Source organism: Esox lucius, chromosome 19 (genome assembly GCF_011004845.1).
Source record: "Esox lucius isolate fEsoLuc1 chromosome 19, fEsoLuc1.pri, whole genome shotgun sequence".
Classification (NCBI taxonomy): domain Eukaryota; kingdom Metazoa; phylum Chordata; class Actinopteri; order Esociformes; family Esocidae; genus Esox; species Esox lucius.
This window is the reverse complement of record NC_047587.1, coordinates 17,480,282-17,499,902: the sequence shown is the minus strand read 5'-3', so window position 1 is coordinate 17,499,902 and position 19,621 is coordinate 17,480,282. Positions and strand designations below refer to the sequence as shown.

The 19,621-nt window shown below is 41.9% G+C and overlaps 2 protein-coding genes across 2 annotated transcripts; one reads left to right on the top strand and one right to left on the bottom strand.

Moving 5' to 3' along the window:
- Window positions 1–262: 262 nt before the first annotated feature.
- Window positions 263–12,097, bottom strand: LOC105018390 (cytosolic carboxypeptidase 2). Its single transcript, XM_010883765.3, has 23 exons — window positions 11,934–12,097; window positions 11,728–11,774; window positions 11,326–11,392; window positions 10,816–10,965; window positions 9,475–9,660; window positions 9,175–9,282; window positions 7,205–7,355; window positions 6,418–7,075; window positions 6,157–6,299; window positions 5,887–6,046; window positions 5,645–5,771; window positions 5,459–5,559; window positions 5,253–5,371; window positions 3,995–4,061; window positions 3,798–3,899; window positions 3,289–3,375; window positions 3,108–3,218; window positions 2,840–2,918; window positions 2,504–2,722; window positions 2,202–2,229; window positions 1,239–1,583; window positions 843–980; window positions 263–727 (listed from the first exon to the last, which is right to left on the bottom strand). The coding sequence occupies exons 2-23, from the start codon at window positions 11,761–11,763 to the stop codon at window positions 436–438; spliced, it is 3,474 nt and encodes a 1,157-aa protein (XP_010882067.1). The 5' UTR covers window positions 11,764–11,774; window positions 11,934–12,097; the 3' UTR covers window positions 263–435.
- Window positions 12,098–16,103: 4,006 nt separating this feature from the next.
- On the top strand, window positions 16,104–18,936 carry LOC105018387 (zinc finger and SCAN domain-containing protein 21-like). The gene is made up of 2 exons (XM_010883761.3): window positions 16,104–16,398; window positions 16,544–18,936. Exons 1-2 carry the CDS (start codon window positions 16,224–16,226, stop codon window positions 17,518–17,520), a joined length of 1,152 nt encoding a protein of 383 aa, XP_010882063.2. The 5' UTR covers window positions 16,104–16,223; the 3' UTR covers window positions 17,521–18,936.
- The last annotated feature ends 685 nt before the right edge of the window (window positions 18,937–19,621 follow it).

The window sequence follows — 19,621 nt, the reverse complement described above, 5'->3', positions numbered from 1 at the left end:
TTATCTGGGGAAGAGGGGGTGGGTGGGAAGGGCTTAATGGAAGGCAGCTGGGGGTCATTTTTGGTCTGTTCCTGTTTTTATATTATCTCAATATATTTGTAAACATTTAAACTTGATCTCCAATAAAACCTATTAAAAACCTGAACATTGAGTCAGTATGATAACTTTACCAGATGCTTACAGTTTCATATAAATGTGACTAGTTATTTTTGATTTGAACATGATACTTTGTAATCAATGCTGAGTTGACTATTGTAAAAACAGAAATCATTACAGCATAGACAGTGACACAATGTGATAATGCCCACTTAAAAAAAAAAGGCAAACAAGGGAATAATACTTCATTTCAAATTCCATCTCAAAGGCAATGTGCTGTACTATCATGTCCCATGGTGAAAATAGTTGCAGAAATTCCCTGTAGTCGACATTAATTGTTCATATTTGCTGTCTTGCACTTGGCAATTTGTCCCTGCCTGGTTCTCCACTCAAAGGTGCTGTACTGGGAGGAGGGTTATACCCTGATGCTCTGGCAATCATCCTCTCCTTCAGACCTGCCTCAGCTCCTACCCCACTGGAGAGGAACCTAGAAGACCTGTCCAGGCTGAGTTTCTCAAGTCTCTGTAAAGTGTCTTGCTGCAGGGGGGCGTGTTTGGTCTGGGTTTTGGTGGTCCAGGACATCTTTGGTGGAACACCTATGTCCTCTACTTGCAAGGTCTTCTGGGCCGGTCTGAGGAGAACAAGCAAGTACCACTTAAAGTATACAGAGAATGAAATCTGTATGTTTTTTAGACATATCAGCTGGTAAGACACACATGTAAAACATAATCCAAGTGGTGGCATACCGGTGGTTGTTCACACTCACTGCTGCTCCATCTCCAACAGACACACACCTGCCTGCCTCCCCCCTCAGTGACACTGTCTTTAACAGGACCGGCCTGTGTACTGCAGCCCCTGGCTGGTCACCCCACTGGTGGCCATGGCTACCAGGAGAGAGGGAAGGAACAGGGGTTGTAGCTGAGGCAGTACAGTTGAGAGAATGAAAAAGAATGTCCACATCTGGTGTACATACTCTGATACAAACAGTTTGTAAAGTACAAAGTAAAAGTACTTCACCAGTGTGTGCACCATTACATTTTACAACTCTGGATGCAATATATGCAATGTCTACGAACATGTACTAAGCAGCATGTACAGCTCTATAACTAGACACACTATAAAGTCTGAAAGAGGACAGTAACCTTTTCCTTTTGATGTGCCTCAGGTCTGACAAGAAGGAGTTGCCATCTGTCCCAGGTTTACTCAGGGGTTTTTCGAAGGCTCCCGGAAGTCCTCCCCGTTCCTGCTCACTCACAGGCACAGCATCTGATTCTGATTCACCTTTTTTGTTTTCTTTTTCTGGGCTTTTCCATTGGGCCCCCAGGGACTCTGTGTTGAAGGTTAGGGCCTCTGGCATGTAGTAGTGTATAGAGACTGGGGCTGCGTGACCTTGTCTCTGCTGGTGGCGGGACTTGGATGGGTAGAAGTGGGAGGAGCGGTTGGGCTGCAGGCCTTGTGAAGGCAACCCATGGACGACCCTTAACTGCCTTAAAAGATTAAATACAATTCACAATATTTTACACCTATCTATAATGACATCTGCAATGGCTTGAGGAAGACACAAAGGTGATGCACATGGGAATATAATTTTTCTCTGATACTGAAAAACTATAGATGAGGAGTCAAAGAAATTGCTTGTATACAGTGTAACTGTTAATATCAATTTATCTAATTATTCTGTAAGAGAGATTGGAATTAAATTAAGATTTAATATAAATTATTATAAAAATGTTTTGGGTAAATTGGTTCTACTACTATTTGTAGTATTTCAAATGTCTCATTAATGTTGTTAAACTACATAGGATTGCAGGAAATTCTTAAAAAAAATTATAGTTCTGTAAAATTCAACAAAATTAAGTTGGTGGTCAATGAAGACATTTTCTTGAATTTTTATAAAAGAGCAGGAGATGAGGGGAAAAGTGAGAATTCCTGATTTACTTATTCATAAGACTTACATAAGCAATACATTACTTGTTCCTAGTTCCTTGCTTAAGAGTACCTTGTCTGCTAAGAATTTAAACCAACAACCCTTTAGGGTACCTGGAATAGTTGCAATTGTAGAGCTAGAATGGCTACTGTAATATTAGATGAGAGTATGTAGTTACCTATGATTGTGGAAAAGAGGCAGCTTCCCTGAAAGACAAAAGTGGTAAGACTACATTTAATACAGATAGAATATCTCAGCATTAGCTGACACCATTTGCAATGTTTGATTACCGACAAAACCATCTGTTAAATGTCATTTGTTTTATGAATCCTACCGACGTATTTCTGACTGCCGGTCAAACTATTTTCATACAAGTTCATACTATACTGTTTGTGAACAACTGACTTCCTCCTGACTGCATTCTTATTGTCAGTGCTGTACAACCCATGCTCCCCATTTCACTGATATGCTTACACCCACCCCTCAGCCCAACGCTGGTTCTGTGTTCAGGGCTGAAGGGCATGGGCTTTTGCTGGATCGGGGTGGTGTGAACCATGATCCTCGTGGTGGGAACCGGCACAGAGAGGCCGCGTTGCTGTATGGCCATGACCGATTGGGGGCGTCGCTGAGGGGCAGAGAGGGACGGAGGTTGGAAGGAGCCAAACTGCAGCTGGTGACTGTGACACTGTCGCTGCTCCTCTGAGGAAGAGATACATCAGGGCAACACTGAGCATGAAAACTAAAGAAGAATACCCTTTTATTTGTATGAAGTCACATGGTCAGGAAAGGATATCCATTCCAAATAATGAGACGTACCTGTGATAGGTGGCTGAGTTGGGTGAGTACGGGATCTACTACACAGGTATGCAGCATTCACAGCCTGCAGGTATTCATTCTGAAACACAGTGAATGCTGAGCATTACACTGGAGCAAAACATTCAACAGTGATTATACCTTTTATTAAGTTTTGACGGGATGGGGATAAAGATTTTTGTAAAATGCCTTGTGACCAATCTACCTTTAACAATACTTCAATGATAAACTGAAATACTGTCAACACACAGTAGTAATTGGCAGCTTTTACCTTTTCCGGCAACTCCTCCTGCCAGAGGGTCACATGGCCTAGGACTCCGACGTGAGTGGTGGGATGAGGTATCCAGGTGTGTCCTAATTGACCATTCACCACAAAGGGCACCTATGATTACATCAACAAGTTAGCGCTCATGCGTTCACCACCTGACTAAGCCTGAGGTTCTCATCCTCACCTTCTCTCTCGGGTTGTCTCTGACTACAGCCACGGTGTCCTCCTGCACACTCACCTCCGCCATGTCATCAGTGGGTAGCACGCGGTCCTGCATAGAACAGACAGAAGGAAGAAGGGCAATAACGGGTCAATCGCACAATTCTAGACACAACTGTAACACTTTAAGTTATTCGGTGAATTGGTCTGAGGGGGGCACTTAAATGTCAGGTCAATACTTTACAGGGTACCACTACAGTGGCAGCCATTTCTATCTATTTTTTTCAGAAATCATATGCATTGTTTCTCAGTCTATCATTGTATCAGGGACCACTGTAATGTATCCAGGAATATTTTCATTGTATCAGGGACCACTGTAATGTATCCAGGAATATTTTCATTGTATCAGGGACCACTGTAATGTATCTGGGAATATTTTCATTGTATCAGGGACCACTGTAATTTATCCGGGGCTATTTTCTTTGTATCAGGTAAATAAGCTGCACTACAGTGTGTTTATGTTCTGTGTCTCACAATGTTCTGGATGTTCCTGTGGTGGACCTTCTTGCTGACTCTCTTCTCTCTTAGTTTGTTTCTGTCCTTACGACTTCTCAGGTGCTTCTTCTTTGCTTGGGTCTGCATGAAAGGAGAATGGCTTTAGACCAAGTTAAAGATCTCATTTGCAAATTATAACTTTGAAATGTATAATTATTATTATTATTATTCAGCACTTTGTCAGCTGGGTTCAGTAGATGAACAGGCAGGCCATCAGACTCTGTGCTGTTGGAGCCACTGGTGCTGTGAAGGGGACACAAAATATCAGGTTAAGAGTATTTCTAATATGCACAGAATACACGTGGTATAGTCAGGATTCTACATTTACAAACAGAAAATAGCATTGGTGCACCAAACTAATAAGAAGCACTGCATACATTTTGGGAACAGCATAGAGATGTTTTATATTGGTTACAACATCCCAAAATGTTTTATCATATAAATTGTTTCAAGAGCAACACAGTGTATTTCGTTCATCAGAGACTTTTCCTTTTTAGAGCGTATCACTGTTTAACTGAATTGTGTTTGGTCTTAAAAATATTATAAGCACCATTTTTATATGTATATTTTCAAGAAATTATGCTTTATTGATGGAGGCAGTGTGGAAAGATAAAGTATGTTTTTTTCTGAAAGGGCAATATGGTTTCATACCCATGATTCAGTAGTGCACCAGAGGAAGAAGCATAGACCAATGGACCACTCTCAGCCACTAAATTGTGTTGAATCATTACCCTGAATTTTATGATCTGATCTAAAATATGGAATTGTTTTACAATGATATAATTTAGCAATTATTTAAAAATAGATTTAATAAATTGGCATTTACTGCTATACCCTTTAGAAACACACCTAATAAAGTCTTTATACATAAAATAACAGAGGAATATTCCAAATTAAAAACTCGTAGATGTGCCTTCATGCATTTTTAAATACTTTGTTGAATGCAAACTTAATCTTAATATTGAGACCAAAGGAACTTCAAATAAAAAACCAGTGAAAGACACCAGCACATTTCTGAGGCCTCTAGTGAGAAGTTGAGCAGAAGAAGCTGCAATTTATCTATTTATCTACCTGCATCTCTTGCATAAAGACTGAAGATGAAGCTGAACAGGCAGGCTTCTTAGAATGTTCTTTTGCTTTGACAAACATGCATTGAAAAAGGAGCAAAGCTGAATTGCTTGCCTTTTATAACCTGAATATATTGTATACAAAGTTTAATGTCTGATGGGATATTTAGAAATCTAGGAAAGTACAAGAATAAAGAAATGGCAGCTAATCCTGCATGGTGACATAACTGGGCCTAACAGAATTTTTTATACCACATGTATTTCATGCATCATCTCACAACATCTCACCAGCTGTAGCTCTCCAGAAATCATAAAAGTAAAGCTCTTTCAGGGCTTTGTGTCTGTGATTCCTTACAATCCTCCTCACCTGGACTCAATGTCAGAAATGGAGACACTGACTAATCCATCAGAGTCAGTTTCCCGGCCCAGCCTCTCTCTGACCTGCTGTCTCAGCATTGCACCCAACTCAGCCAGGCAGTGACTGGTCTAACACACACACACACAAACACACACATCACCACCTCGGACATAACTTTTGTTACTGTGGTGAAGGTTAGTTGACTTTCCACTTACCTTGGTTGGGTCTGGATCACAATAGTCCAGCAGTGTGTCACAGAAGTAGTACCCCAGAGACTTCAAGTCCCGCATGGTGAAATGAGTCCCTTTCCTGTTCCCTGTAGTCAAGGCACTGTGAAATCAACCTCTATGGTTTGCATTTATACACACACACACACACACTACACTACACTTTATGCTCACCCAGAGTAGAGCCTCCAAAAGTCGATTCCATGGTGTAGCTGTTCCTGATGCCTAGTCTCCACATGACGATGCGTCCCGTTCCCTCTTTACTCTTCTGAACCCTGAACTTACAGCTCCTGAATGAGAACTGTAGGAAGAAGGCGCAGTTGAATGTGGTTTCATAGGTTTCACAGAGAACATGCCTTCTTAGCAAGGTCTCCAATGGAGATGTTTGACGGACTTCATTTCAGCGGGATGTTAACCTTGTCAGCGGCGTTCTTACTCATCATGAGAGGGAAGATTCTCTCACGGAGCCGCTGCGTGGGGTCATCGCTGTTGGCACAGCCGTACATGAACACGTTGTTCTTGCGACTGTGACCATGGAAGTCACAATACAGGACCACATCCCTTTCAGCCATCAGCCTTGGGTGCCGTGACAACAACAAGGAGAGAGGGAAAACCATGGCAACAAGGTCAAAGAAGGCCTGGCAGAAATGTCCTCGGCCACATCTATTCGAGTCCCCCCGTGTCACCTCTTGACCATGTTCCGGGTGTGCCAGACACAGGGGAAGGAGTCTCTCAGCAGGGTCTTGTAGTTCCTGTTCAGGTCCCTGCCGGCCAGAGAGCAGCGGTAGTTCCCCACCACCACACCGTCTGGATTCAGCATGGGCACAACCTACAATCAACACACATGACGTTAGATATAAGGACTACATCTAACTCTGACTGGAAAACAGATTCACTAAGAAGAACACGCGTGTGTATTTACAAAGACAAAAAGGTACACCAGCGACCTTGAAAACAAAGGTCTCCCTCAGCAGCCTTGCATCGTCCGACTCTCCCAGCAGAAAATCCAGGAAGCCTTGCATCATCCAGGAACCATTGGTCTCCCCAGGGTGCACCCTGGCTGTTACCACCACCGCCTTTCTGGCACTCCGCTCTGCCCACCCGCCTTCCGGTGACGTCACAGTCAGCACATGCACGGTGTTGCCGGCCAGGCTGCGACACAGAACCCGCAGCTTGCAGTAGGCGGAGGTAGCCGGGTCGGAGGTCAGGCGGCTGAGGTGGCGCTGCAGGTGGGAGTAGGTGTACGGGTAGCAGTGGGCCAGGAAGCAAGTGTCAGAGTCATAGGGGAACTGGCAGGTCCAGGTGAGGGAGTGGAGGGACTTTTTGGTGGCGCTGTCCTGCTCAGCATGGTGGTGCTGGTTGCGGTAGTACCTGATGTTGGAGCCAATCCGGCGCCAGCCCTCTCCCTTCTCCCATGCGGCTCTCTCAGAGTAAAGCAGGGGCTTCATGCCCAGGCAGTACAGACTGCTAGCCTTCATCATGTTTACTATGGTGAAGCGATAGGTGACCCCCACCTTCATGTTCCTGACTCTGAAGTAGAACCACTGTGTGTGTTTGTTGGTGTACATGTCAGTGCGCAGGGTAAGCTCGTAGTCATGGACACCGCTGTGTAAGGAACAGAGGGGGATAGAAACGTTTTTGCCTAAACGCAGTTACCTCCCCTGCAACTTGGAACCAATTGGGAAATGTCAAAAACATATTTACAGTGCAGGCCTAGAGACTCTGTATACTCACACTTGAACTGCTTTCTGCAGATTGCCACTCTCAAAGCGTGACTCAAAGGCCAGGTTGGACTGCTCCTGATGAGGGCCACCGGCGGTGGACTTGCTGATGGGCCCCCGGCAACCCCCCATGCGAGAGTAAGTAAAGTAGGGCGTCTTTGTGGCTAAATGGGAGGGAGTATAAACCGATCAGCCATAACATTATGACCACCTGCCTAATATTGTGTAGGTCCCCCTTGTGCCACTAAAACAGCCCTGACCCATTGAGGCATGGACTCCACTGGACCTCTGAAGGTGTGCTGTGGTATCTGACACCAGGACGTTAGCAGTAGATCCTTTAAGTCCTGTAAGTTGAGAGGTGGGGCCTCCATGGATCGGACCTGTTTGTCCAGCACATCCCACAGATGCTCGATTGGATTGAGATCTGGGGAATTTGGAGGCTGAGTCAACACCTTGAACTCGTTGTTGTGTTCCTCCAACCTTGGCCGCCCATGACCCTGTCGCCGGTTCACAGCTTTTCCTTCCCTGGACCAATTTTGATAGGTACTGACCACTGCAGACCGGGAACACCCCATAAGGGCTGCAGTTTTGGAGATGCTCTGACCCAGTCGTCTAGCCATCACTATTTGGCCCTTGTCAATGTCGCTCAGATCCTTACACTTGCCCATTTCTCCTGCTTCTATCACATCAACTTTGAGGACAGAATATTCACTTGCTGCGTAATATACAGTATCTCATAAAAGTGGGTACACCCCTCACATTTTTGGAAATATTTGAGTATATCTTTTTATGTGACAACACTGAAGAAATGACACTTTGCTACAATGTAAAGTAATGTGTGTACAGCCTGTATAACAGTGTAAATTAGCTGTCCCCTCAAAATAACAGAACACACAGCCATTAATGTCTAAACCGCTGGCAAACCCCTTGACACCATCTGAACCAAATAAGTTTATCTTGGTCTCATCAGACCACAGGACATGGTTCCAGTAATCCATGTCCTTAGTCTGCTTGTCTTCAGCAAACTGTTTGTGGGCTTTCTTGTGCCTCATCTTTAGAAGAGGCTTCCTTCTGGGACGACAGCCATGCAGACCAATTTGATGCAGTGTGCGGTGTATGGTCTGAGCACTGACAGGCTGACCCCCCACCCCTTCAACCTCTGCAGCAATGCTGGCAGCACTCATACGTCTATTTCCCAAAGACAACCTCTGGATATGCCGCTGAGCATGTGCACTCAACGTCTTTGGTCGACCATGGCCAGGCCTGTTCTGAGTGGAACCTGTCCTGTTGAACCGCTGTATGGACTTGGCCACCATGCTGCAGCTCAGTTACAGGTTCTTGGCACTCTTCTTATAGCCTAGGCCATCTTTATTTAGAGCAAAAATTATATTTTTCAGATCCTCAGAAAGTTCTTTGCCATGAGGTGCCTTGTTGAACTTCCAGTGACCAGTATGAGGGAGTGTGAGAGCGATGACAGCAAATTTTACACACCTGCTCTCCATTCACACCTGAGATCTTGTAACACTAACGAGTCACATGACACCGGGGAGGGAAAATGGCTAATTGGGCCCAATTTGGACATTTTCACTTAGGGGTGTACTCCCTTTTTAGACAGAAGTTTAGACATTAATGGCTGTGTGTTGTGTTATTTTGAGGGGACAGCTAATTTACACTGTTATACAAGCTGTACACTAATTACTTTACATTGTAGCAAAGTGTCATTTCTTCAGTGTTCACATGAAAAGTCAAATATTTACAAAAATGTGAGGGGTGTACCCACTTTTGTGAGATACTGTATATTACGCAGCAAGTGAATATTCTGTCCTCAATGTTGATGGACCACTGACAGGTGCCATGATAATGAGATTATCAGTGATATTCACTTCACCTGTCCGTGGTCATAATACATAAACATTTGTTAGTGTTACCTCTGATTATGGCTGCTGTAAAACAACTGACATATTATGTTTAGGAATGGGTTACCTGGGTCAATGTAGTATACCACATTTCCTTTCTCCTCTCCAACAGGCATGGGAGTTCGCTCATGACCTGTGGGCTGGTAGAATGGCTCTGGTTCTGGAGGGTCCCACTCTACAACACAGAAATATATCTTAAGGAAAGAACATTACAATTTGGATTACATTTCACAATATGGAATAGTTCTGGACTTGGACATTATGGCTCAACTCTAATCTAAGGCCCTGGAGTGTTCCATACAATGCAGACAATAAAGCAACATTGAGTGTTTGTGTTAGAGCATATGACTTGGGGTTAGGTACGTACCTATGTGGTGCATGGTTTCCTTGATGACCTCACACTCGATGGGCCATCGGATCCCCTGGAAGGGGCTGGAGGGAGAGGGAATGGCAAACAGATCCAAGGGCTCTCTGAGCCTGGGGATGGCACGTCCCCTGTCATAATCTATGACCAGCTGCCTAGTCCTGAGGGCTTGTCCTAGGTGCAAGGCGGCTGGGGGATAGGCACATAACATCACCACAGAATTACTGCATCACAAAAAAGGTTGCACCTGGGACAGTATGGACACACAGCATACTGTATAGGTTGGATATTTCCATGGATATACAGTACCAGTCAGAGGTTTGGACACATACTCACAGGTTACTTCTTTAGTTTCCCTATTTTCCACATTGTAGGATAAGTGACACAAACACTATGAAATAACATGGAATCCCGTAGTAATCAATAAAGAGTTAAATCAAAAAAGTGTTAAACAGCTTTTGCAGACATTTGGCATTCTCTCATGAAGCTCATGAGGTAGCCACCTGGAATGCATTTCATTGAACAGGTGTGCCTTGTTACAAAGTCCATTGTGGAAGTTACTTGTGGACTATAGTGGCAACTGTCCTGGCACAGTATCCTGACATCATGTTTGGCTTATGCTGAGAATAACAGGTGCTCTCTCTTCAGAGGTTTGTGCTAGACATTCTAACGTAATCCCGATTCACATATTCCAACAGCAGGGAGTGTTGTTTTTCACATTGAACTTTAAAGGGGCATTTCACCATAACACAACTACTAAATGTACCAATTGCTAATGATACAACACAAGGCCTCCGCAACATAATCTAGAACAAGCAAATTTGAATTTCTACTGTCTTTCAAGTTTGTTGTAAAGTAGCCTACTCCAGTTCAAACGTGTAGTTCAACATCACAATGTAATATCACTTTAAAAAATGAATCCTTTAAATCATAATGACATGCTATTCTGCTGCTTATTGTAAAGTTAAGCTAGCTAGCAGTATCCAGTCTACTATGGATTTTAAAGAACCCATTTATCAATATAGCCTGCTGATAGGAACATCGCGGAAATGCATCCAATGGCTCTATCAATCAAGGACAACCACAACTACATATAAATTTGACTTGTAGTGCAATCTAACAAAAAGTGAACATTTGGTTGCAAAAAATAGAAAAAAGTAGTGTTTAAAGTGCCATTGCACTCAGTCATGCCGCTTTCTTCTAAAATTTCACAGAGCATTTGTATATAATAATATAAAATAACTTGATAGTTGTTCATTTGTTTTCATACACTACACACAAACGTAAACCTGAAATGGGTTTAGTCGATATTGACCAGTGTACTGTTTAGCATGTCCATCTTACATGACCTCCTGCCAGGCTCTGGTTCCTCAGTCTCCAAGTTGTAGTCATTGCTTTCAGGGGACTGAGTCTTTGAGTGGATGGAGTCAAAGTGGAGGACATTTCTCTGTCTCCTTTGGCTACAGAAGTTTCCTCCAGAACTATCCTCTCTGGCTGAAGGGAGAAAAATTACAGTTCTTAGGAAAACACTATTTTTTTATGGCAATGAACGTAATTATATTGTATTTGTGTAGCCCTATATTATACTGTGTTTATAATATTAGCTGATATAAAAAGAGGTAGTAGCTGTAGAACAATCTATTGTACTATGTATAAGTACTTTCTAAGTTTCAATTATGTCTTTGTTCATTGGGTACAACATATTCCCTAGAATAGATTAATGTGCAGGATAAAAATGCAAGGCTATTTGCCAGAGTGGAATTAAGTAAGACAGGTGTCCCCAAGTAACATTATGTAAACAAATGATTGAAGACAAGCCTCATTTTCCAGTAATTGTGCCAGGTTCCAACCTACCTGTAAAGAGTCCATAGCGCTGTAAGTGGTGCAGGATTAATTTCTCACAGGGATCCTCTGATGTCCTCTTAGAATAAATCAGATGAAGCATATATTTAACACGCTAGGTGCTAGGACAATCATTTAGTACAAATACTTTTAAGGAAAAGGTGAGAAGGTTAACCATAGTTCTAACCATAGTCTGACCTATGCCAGCCATTAGTTCCATAGTCTGACCTGTGTGTGTTAGTTCCTTCAGAAGTTGATCACTCTGCTCGAAATCCTCTATTGTTTTAATGCTCACACATAATTTTCATTTGCTTTTAGTCATGCTTTATACTTGCATTTAGTCATGTTTACAACTAGCTAGTAGTCCACCAAAAAGTAATAATGAAAACATTCTCAACTATCTATAATACTAACCAGTATCTTTGTGTCTGTCTTCAAAGCTGGGCACATCCTGTGAAGAACTGCAAAAGTTTGTTTACATGAGTTCTTTGCTACCCGCTGTAAAGTAATACTGTAGCAGCAACACCAGCAACATTACCAGTGGTAACTGGTCACGTTGCCGCTTCTCATTTTTGTTTTTACATATTATTAAATACTCTGAACAAAAACTCCAAGCTTACGTTGGCCATTAAAAACCCGTCTTGAATGGCAAGAAAAATGTGGTTGAACTTCCGTGGTCGTTGCTAGCACTGAGCAAAAACAACTAAACAAATCTTTCACTAAAAATGTTTCGTAGCAACTGATGATCTGTGAATCGTTGCCATGGAATCGGGGTGCGTTTTCTTCAACTTCTTCTGTGGGTATGTAGGCGGATTATATCCTAAAAGGTGTATTGCTGCCACCAACTGGACGCGCACGGACTAACAAAGGATTAGATAATCGAAACGTGATGATGTTATCTCATACAGTAAAAGTAATAGCTAAATCAAACTAGAAAACCTTCAGGGGCCAGATAATGAAACTATTTCAATGTGCCTTCAATCTCCTGATCCTAGGCATCATACCTCCCCAGCCACAATGATGTCCTTCAGACATTCCAAATAAACAACACAAACAAAAACATTGTTTTTTCATTGCTTATTTAACAAAAATTTATTGATTTCAAAAATATGTGAACCCCTTCATTCAATAGCTTGTGGTACCTCAATTGGTAGCAATAACTTGCAGTAAAGGTCTCCTATATCCAATAATCAGTTTCAGACTTCTTTTTTAGGGCTTTTTGCCCACTTTTTGCCCACTTTCAGAACTCAGCCAATTGAGGGGTGTTTGGCATGTATTGTCCGCTTATAGTCCTGCAACAGAATCTTGATGAGATAAGGTCAGAATTTTGACTTGGCCAATCCAAAACAAAAAATCTTCTTTCTCCTGAGACATTCTTTGGTAGATGAATGCCTCAGCAATGGTCCAACTTCTACAGGTGCATCATTGAAAGCATCCTCAGGCTGCATTACTGCCTGGTACAGCAGCTGATCCGTTGTAGACCGCAAGTCCCTCCAGAGAGTGGTAAAGTCTGTGGAGCGCATCATCAGCTGCCATCTCTCTCCTCCATGCAAGGCATCTACCATACACGATGCCTGAGGAAAGCACATTGCTGCTGTCTGGCAGATGCTACCGGAGCATCAGAGCACGCACTTCCAGACTCAAAAAACGTTTTTTCCCTCAGGCCATAAGTCTCCTCAATCAGTAACACTTATCTATGATCATAATGATCATACATGAACATTCCAGATGCTCTGATGTCCTTTCAGGGCATTTTAATTGACATTAGAATATTCAAAATCAATGCTAGTTTACATTTTCTTTTTCTAAGTATATTACTGCCATACTTGCCATTTCTACAATACTCAATACTTGACCAATATTGCTGCTAATTTACAGTACACTTTTAAAACTGCTTCTGTGTACAGTGTTATGTATATGATTGCATTATCCTCTTGATATATTTAAAGCTGTGTGTAAATTATTTTCTTAATTCTCACTATGTAGTTGTAGTGTGCCATGCCACCATTCATAAGCTTATTACACTCACATGTATCCAATATTTCAATTACTCTATCAATCGCTGCTAGGTCACACTGTAATAAATATTACTGCCATACTTGTCATATGTAAATTTTCAGTAATACTACCCAGATTGCTGCTCTATCAAAATACTACCCAGATTGCTGCTAGTTTACAGTACTCTTTTTTAAATTGCTGCTAGTGTACTGTGTTATGTATGTTGTTGCTTTATTTTATTATAATTTTCTGTCCAGCCATATTTCTGCTTATATACTCTACTTCCTAACTCCCAATGACAAAGTTTGTCAGGTGCCATGTGAATTTCATTGTACAGGATTACGCTGTGTGGTTCTGTGCATTTGACAAATAAACCTTGACATTTTGAAACTTAGATTTGCTAAAATGCTTTGGATCATTGTCCTGCTATAGGTCCTTAACTGATGTCCTGACGTGTTATTCAACGATCTCCTGGTCTACCTCAGAATTCAGGGCTCCATTAATGAGGTAAAGTAGACCTGGTCCAGAGAAGGAAAAGATCTTGACATTCCCACCACCATGTTTGACTGTTGGGATATGGGTCTTTGGTGGTAGCCAGTGTTGGGCTTTCGCCAAACATAGTGGTTTTGATCGTGACAGAAAGGTACATTTTGGACTAATCTGTTTTTCTTTAGGTGTAAATTATTATTTGAGTTATTTCACACAAGTATTTCACAGTGTTTCCTAACAGAACTTGTCAATATTGCCAAATATGATCTCGCAAACATGATTGGCTCTGACCACTTCCTTTTCCAGGCTTTTTCAATTTGGCTTGAAGATAGTAGGCTATCTTGGTTTAGATTTCTCTGTCATGTGAAATGCAGGGAAAGGAGTTACAAGAGAAAAGCACATTACCACCCTATAAGTATCGATAGGTTAAAAGGGAATGAAGAACAAAAAAGAAGAGTTGAAATATGTTTTATTAATCAATGTATGCTTTCTCATGTTTTGATTTCAACAGACATGACCCAGTCATTAAGTCTATTTGTAAATATACAGTTGTGCTCATAAGTTTGCTTACCCTTGCAGAAATTGTGACATTTTGGCATTGATTTTGAAAATATAACCAAAAAAAAGGATAGTGATCATATGAAGCCATTTATTATCACATAATTGTTTGGCTCCTTTTTAAATCATAATGATAACAGAAATCAACCAAATGGCCCTCATCAAAAGTTTACATACCCTTGAATGTTGGGGCTTGTTACAGACACACAAGGTGACACACAGGTGAAAATGGCAATTAAAGGTGAATTTCCGACACCTGTGACTTTTTAAACTGCAATTAGTGTCTGTGTACAGTCAATGAGTTTGTTAGCTCTCATGTGGATGAACTGAGCAGGCTAGACACTGAGCCATTGGGAACAGAAAAGAACTGTCAAAAGACCTGCGTAACAAAGTAATGGAACTTTATAAAGATGGAAAAGGATATAAAAAGATATCCAAAGCCTTGCAAATGCCATTCAGTACTGTTCAATCACTTATTAAGAAGTGGAAAATTCGGGAAATCTCTTGACACCAAGCCAAGGTCAGGTAGACTAAGAAAGCCAAAACTGACCGAAGAATTGTTCGGTAAACAAAGAAAAACCCAAAGGTAATCTCAGACTGCTCTGGAAAAGGACGGTGTGGTTCTTTCTAGGAGCACAATATGACGATACTTGAACAAAAATTAGCTGCATGGTCAAGTGGCTGGAAATAAGCCTTTACTGCACCAGTGCAACAAAAAAACCTGGTTACAATATGCCCGACAACACCTTGACACACCTCACAGCTTCTGGCACACTGTAATTTGGAGTGATGAGACCAAAAGAGAGCTCTATGGTCACAACCATAAGCACTCTGTTTGGAGAGGGGTCAACAAGGCTTGTTGTGAACAGAATACTATCCCCACTGTGAAGCATGGTGGTGGCTCACTGATCACAGTCTCCTGACCTTAATATCATCAAGCCACTCTTGGAGATCTCAAATGTGTGGTTCATGTGAGACTTTGCATGACCTGGAAGCATTTTACCAAGACGAATGGGCAGCTATACCACCTGCAGGAATTCTGGGCTTCATAGACAACTATTACGAAAGACTGCACGCTATCATTGATTCTAAAGGAGGCAATACACAGTATTAAGAACTAAGTGTATGCAGAACAGGGGTCAGTTCATTTTTTTCTTTGTTGCCATGTTCTGTTTTATGATTGTGCCATTCTGTTATGACCTACAGTTGAATGTGAATCCCATTGGAAATAAAAGACATGTGTTTTGCCTGCTCACTCATGTTTTCTTTACAAATGGTACATGGTACCAATTCTCCAAGGGTATGCAAACTTTTTAGTACAGCTGTAGATTTAATCAAAGGAAAGACTGGGTGGCGTTTGTAGCAACTAAAACATGAAAATGCAAAATTCACTTATAAAACAAGCAAATATAAAGAAAACGTAATTTCTACTAGTAAGTATTTATATTTATGTCATATAAGGTGTGATGTCATTAGGAGTCTGTTAAATCTGTCAGGAAGATTTACAACAACAAAAGAAAACTCTGAAGTGCTTTATAGTAATTATAAACTGATAACCAAAGCAGCTGGAGCGTTATACCAGTGGTATACCCACTCATATATCTCGGCGATTAGGCTATCAGCACTTGGGATTCGAAGCAACTAGTTGATAATGCGCTATGAAATGTACCTTTTCTATGGGTGGACCATGTAGTACTCCACTCCAGCAGATGGCGATACAGCAAAGTGTCTAACCTTCTGTTCAATGAAAGGCTGGACGTTGTTTACTTTTTTTAGGATGTTTTGGGATGGGACACGGACATGAACCAGCTAGCTACTGTAGCCAGTGAACCACATTAAGCATATATATATATATATTTGCAACAATGTCTAAAATACAGTGGTTAAGAGTGTTTCTCAATGAGCGATTAATAGCTGCTGCTGAAGAGATTTTCGGGGCAGTTGAAAAAACGATAGCAGAAGAAGTATCCCGTTCAAAGGAGGAAAATGGCCGTTTACAGAGGCTACTTGATATAACGCTCTTAAAGCTACACAGGGCAGGTATGTCATAACATTTTGTCAATTCAACCGTTATTTTTGGGAAGTGAATTGGGAAAACACATGAGCATGTCCAGGTACCTTGTTGTGTTGTTTATTCATTATTTGCATATTGTAGACTTACAGATTCCTTTCTGCTTGCCAACAGACATGCTCCAACAGATCTCTCAAGAGGACGTTCCCCCTGATCAACAGGATTGTGTGCAGGAGTGGATCCCCAGTCTAGGACAAAAGGACCTAGAGCCTAAACAGATTAAAGAAGAACAGGAGGAACACAGGACCAGTCGGTGGGAAGAGCAGCTAAAAGATGACATGAAAAACTCTATATTAACTCCTACTTTTATGGAACGTGATAGTGAGATCTCAGCTCTGCCGTCACATCTTTATCAAGCTCAAAATCATGGAGAAGAGGAGAGCTTTCTGCCCAGCACCTCAACTGCACATATTAAAACAGAAACTTGTGGAGAGGACTACACAGTATCAGAAACAACCAGTGATTCTCAGCATATTTCTACAGGAAATCCATACTGTTCTGCAGCTCAGAGTAAAAACACTGAAGGGATGGGAATTGGAGGTGCTCTGTCACGTAGTACGCCAATTAGATCAAAGAAAATGTTGGCAACTAAAGGACAAAAATCTCTTAAGTTCAGAAAAAACCCTGACTTGTCCAATCTGAAATCACACAGGCAGAGTGACAATACCCCTTGCCGTTGTAAAGTGTGTGGAAAGGCTTTCCAGTACATGGGTTCATTAATGAAACATGTACAAACTCACACAAGAGAGAAAGAACATATTTGTGGTGTGTGTGGAAAATGTTTTGAGTCCACAGAAAGTACAAAACATCACATCCAAACCCACATTGCAGATAGGATGTGTTGTCATATTTGTAGTAAATGTTTCACTAGCAATAGGGATCTCATTGTGCACATGAGAACCCACACAGGGGAGAAACCGTATATATGTTCAGAGTGTGGCAAGGAATTCAGTGTTCGCAATAGTCTGAAAAGGCACATGAAGATTCATGCTGGAAGTAAAGGATATTGTTGCAGTCATTGTGACAAGAGTTTCAGCAGTAGCTTCTGTCTTACATTTCACATGAGGAGCCATAGGGTGCCTTTCATGTAGCAAACCTTTACCCAATCATGTGATTAGAAGAGTTATGCTTGGCTAAATGCGTCCAAGTGGAATAATTGCAATACAAAATGTAGTGGAAGCATCTGCTTTAATTTTAGATACAGGTCACTGTCATAAACAGTAATGTTGTTCACCTAGATCTTTGTAGTCCTAAATGCTGGAGTCACTACGTAAGAGAGATTAATAGAAATAAAGTTAGGTCAGTGGTAATTTGCTTATGTGGAGTTTGATAATTGACTGTCAACTCATCTTTGGGCTCATTTATCAGCCATACATTTCACTAAATGTTGGCGCATGTGGAACTCTTAGTGTTTGCATGTGCAACAGATTATTTTCAAACGGTTGCATGCAATTAATATGGATATTTCCTTTTTTTTTTTTTATTTACCACATTTATCTCCTAAATTTCTGGATATGGCATTTGTCATAAAGCTCTGTTTCATCGCAGTAACTCCTAATGGACTCTGGACAGTTGGTTACAAGAGATGTCTTCCAAAATAAACCCAATGGCATTCTCATTCTTATCATGTTGTTCACTCAATCAAGCCTAGACCAAAATCCTCATGCACTAAAAGGGACATTTTCTAGCCTTCTGCCTTGAGCTCACAGCAGTCTATATAGCATTAAAGCATTCTAACCCACTGTTATAATGTAATGAGGCAAGGCAACAACATTTGATTTTAACCCCGCCCCAAACCCTGAGGGTACTGGCAAATTGTACCACCATCTGCGGACTAATCCACAAGCAAGCTTTGAACTTGGGTCTCACAATGATGTAGTTGTGAAGCAGTGATGTTTCCATTGTTACAACCCTACCTGGAAATCTCTGCCCTACACCATTTCTAAGATAAAATTCAGTTTCTGTAATGGTGTGAGGAGAAGGTTTTAGTCTTTTACACAAAACATTTTACAAAACAACATGCATGCCATTGTCAGTGCCAAACCCCTGCCGTACATTCTGTGAGATTCGCGGTCAATTCCGGCAGATTGGAAACAAATAAGCCCACACTTCTCTGAAAATACAAATAGTTGTTTCATATTTTGTTACTCTATGGTCATGTTTTTCTGCCTTGAAATAAACTGAGATGAAATTGGAGATGATAGCAGGCGCTGCAATAGTGTATGGTACATTTATACAGGCATACTGTGGTCTATATATTCAGTCATGGTTGGTTGAATTATTAATGTTATTTGTTTTAATGCGTATAGTAGCGGGAATAAAACTGTCATGTCAGAAAATTTTACATTTTCTATGGTAGAGATAAAGGCATGATGAAAGTACACATGCATATATAGGCTACTGCTCTTTAGCAACACATTCTAGATTATTTTATAATACCATCATCATCATCATCTTCCGCTTATCCGGGGCCGGGTCGCGGGGGCAGCAGTCTAAGCAGAGATGCCCAGACTTCCCTCTCCCCAGACACTTCCTCCAGCTCTTCCGGGGGGACACCGAGGCGTTCCCAGGCCAGCCAGGAGACATAGTCCCTCCAGCATGTCCTAGGTCTTCCCCGGGGTCTCCTCCCGGTGGGACAGGACCGGAACACCTTCCCAGGAAGGTGTTCCAGAGGCATCCGAAACAGATGCCCAAGCCACCTCAGCTGACCCCTCTCGATGTGGAGGAGCAGCGGCTCTACTCTGAGCTCCTCCCGGGTGACCGAGCTTCTCACCCTATCTCTAAGGGATCACCCAGCCACCCTGCGGAGAAAGCTCATTTCGGCCATCTGTAAAAGCTCATTTCGGGATCTTGTCCTTTCGAGAGCTTCGCCTTGCAGCTCAGCTCTTTCTTCACCACGACAGACCGATACATCGACCGTATTACTGCAGAAGCTGCACCGATCCGTCTGTCAATCTCCCGTTCCATCCTTCCCTCACTCGTGAACAAGACCCCTAGATACTTAAACTCCTCCACTTGAGGCAGGCATGCTCCACCAACCTGAAGTGGGCAAGCCACCCTTTTCCGATCAAATGGCTTTGATGTACAGGGATTATAAAAGTGCAGCATGCAAGGTTTTGACACTTTTTGTGTACCTGCAACTTTGATAAATGAGCCTCCTGAACTTTTAATCTGTGAAAAGGGAAAGGTGTT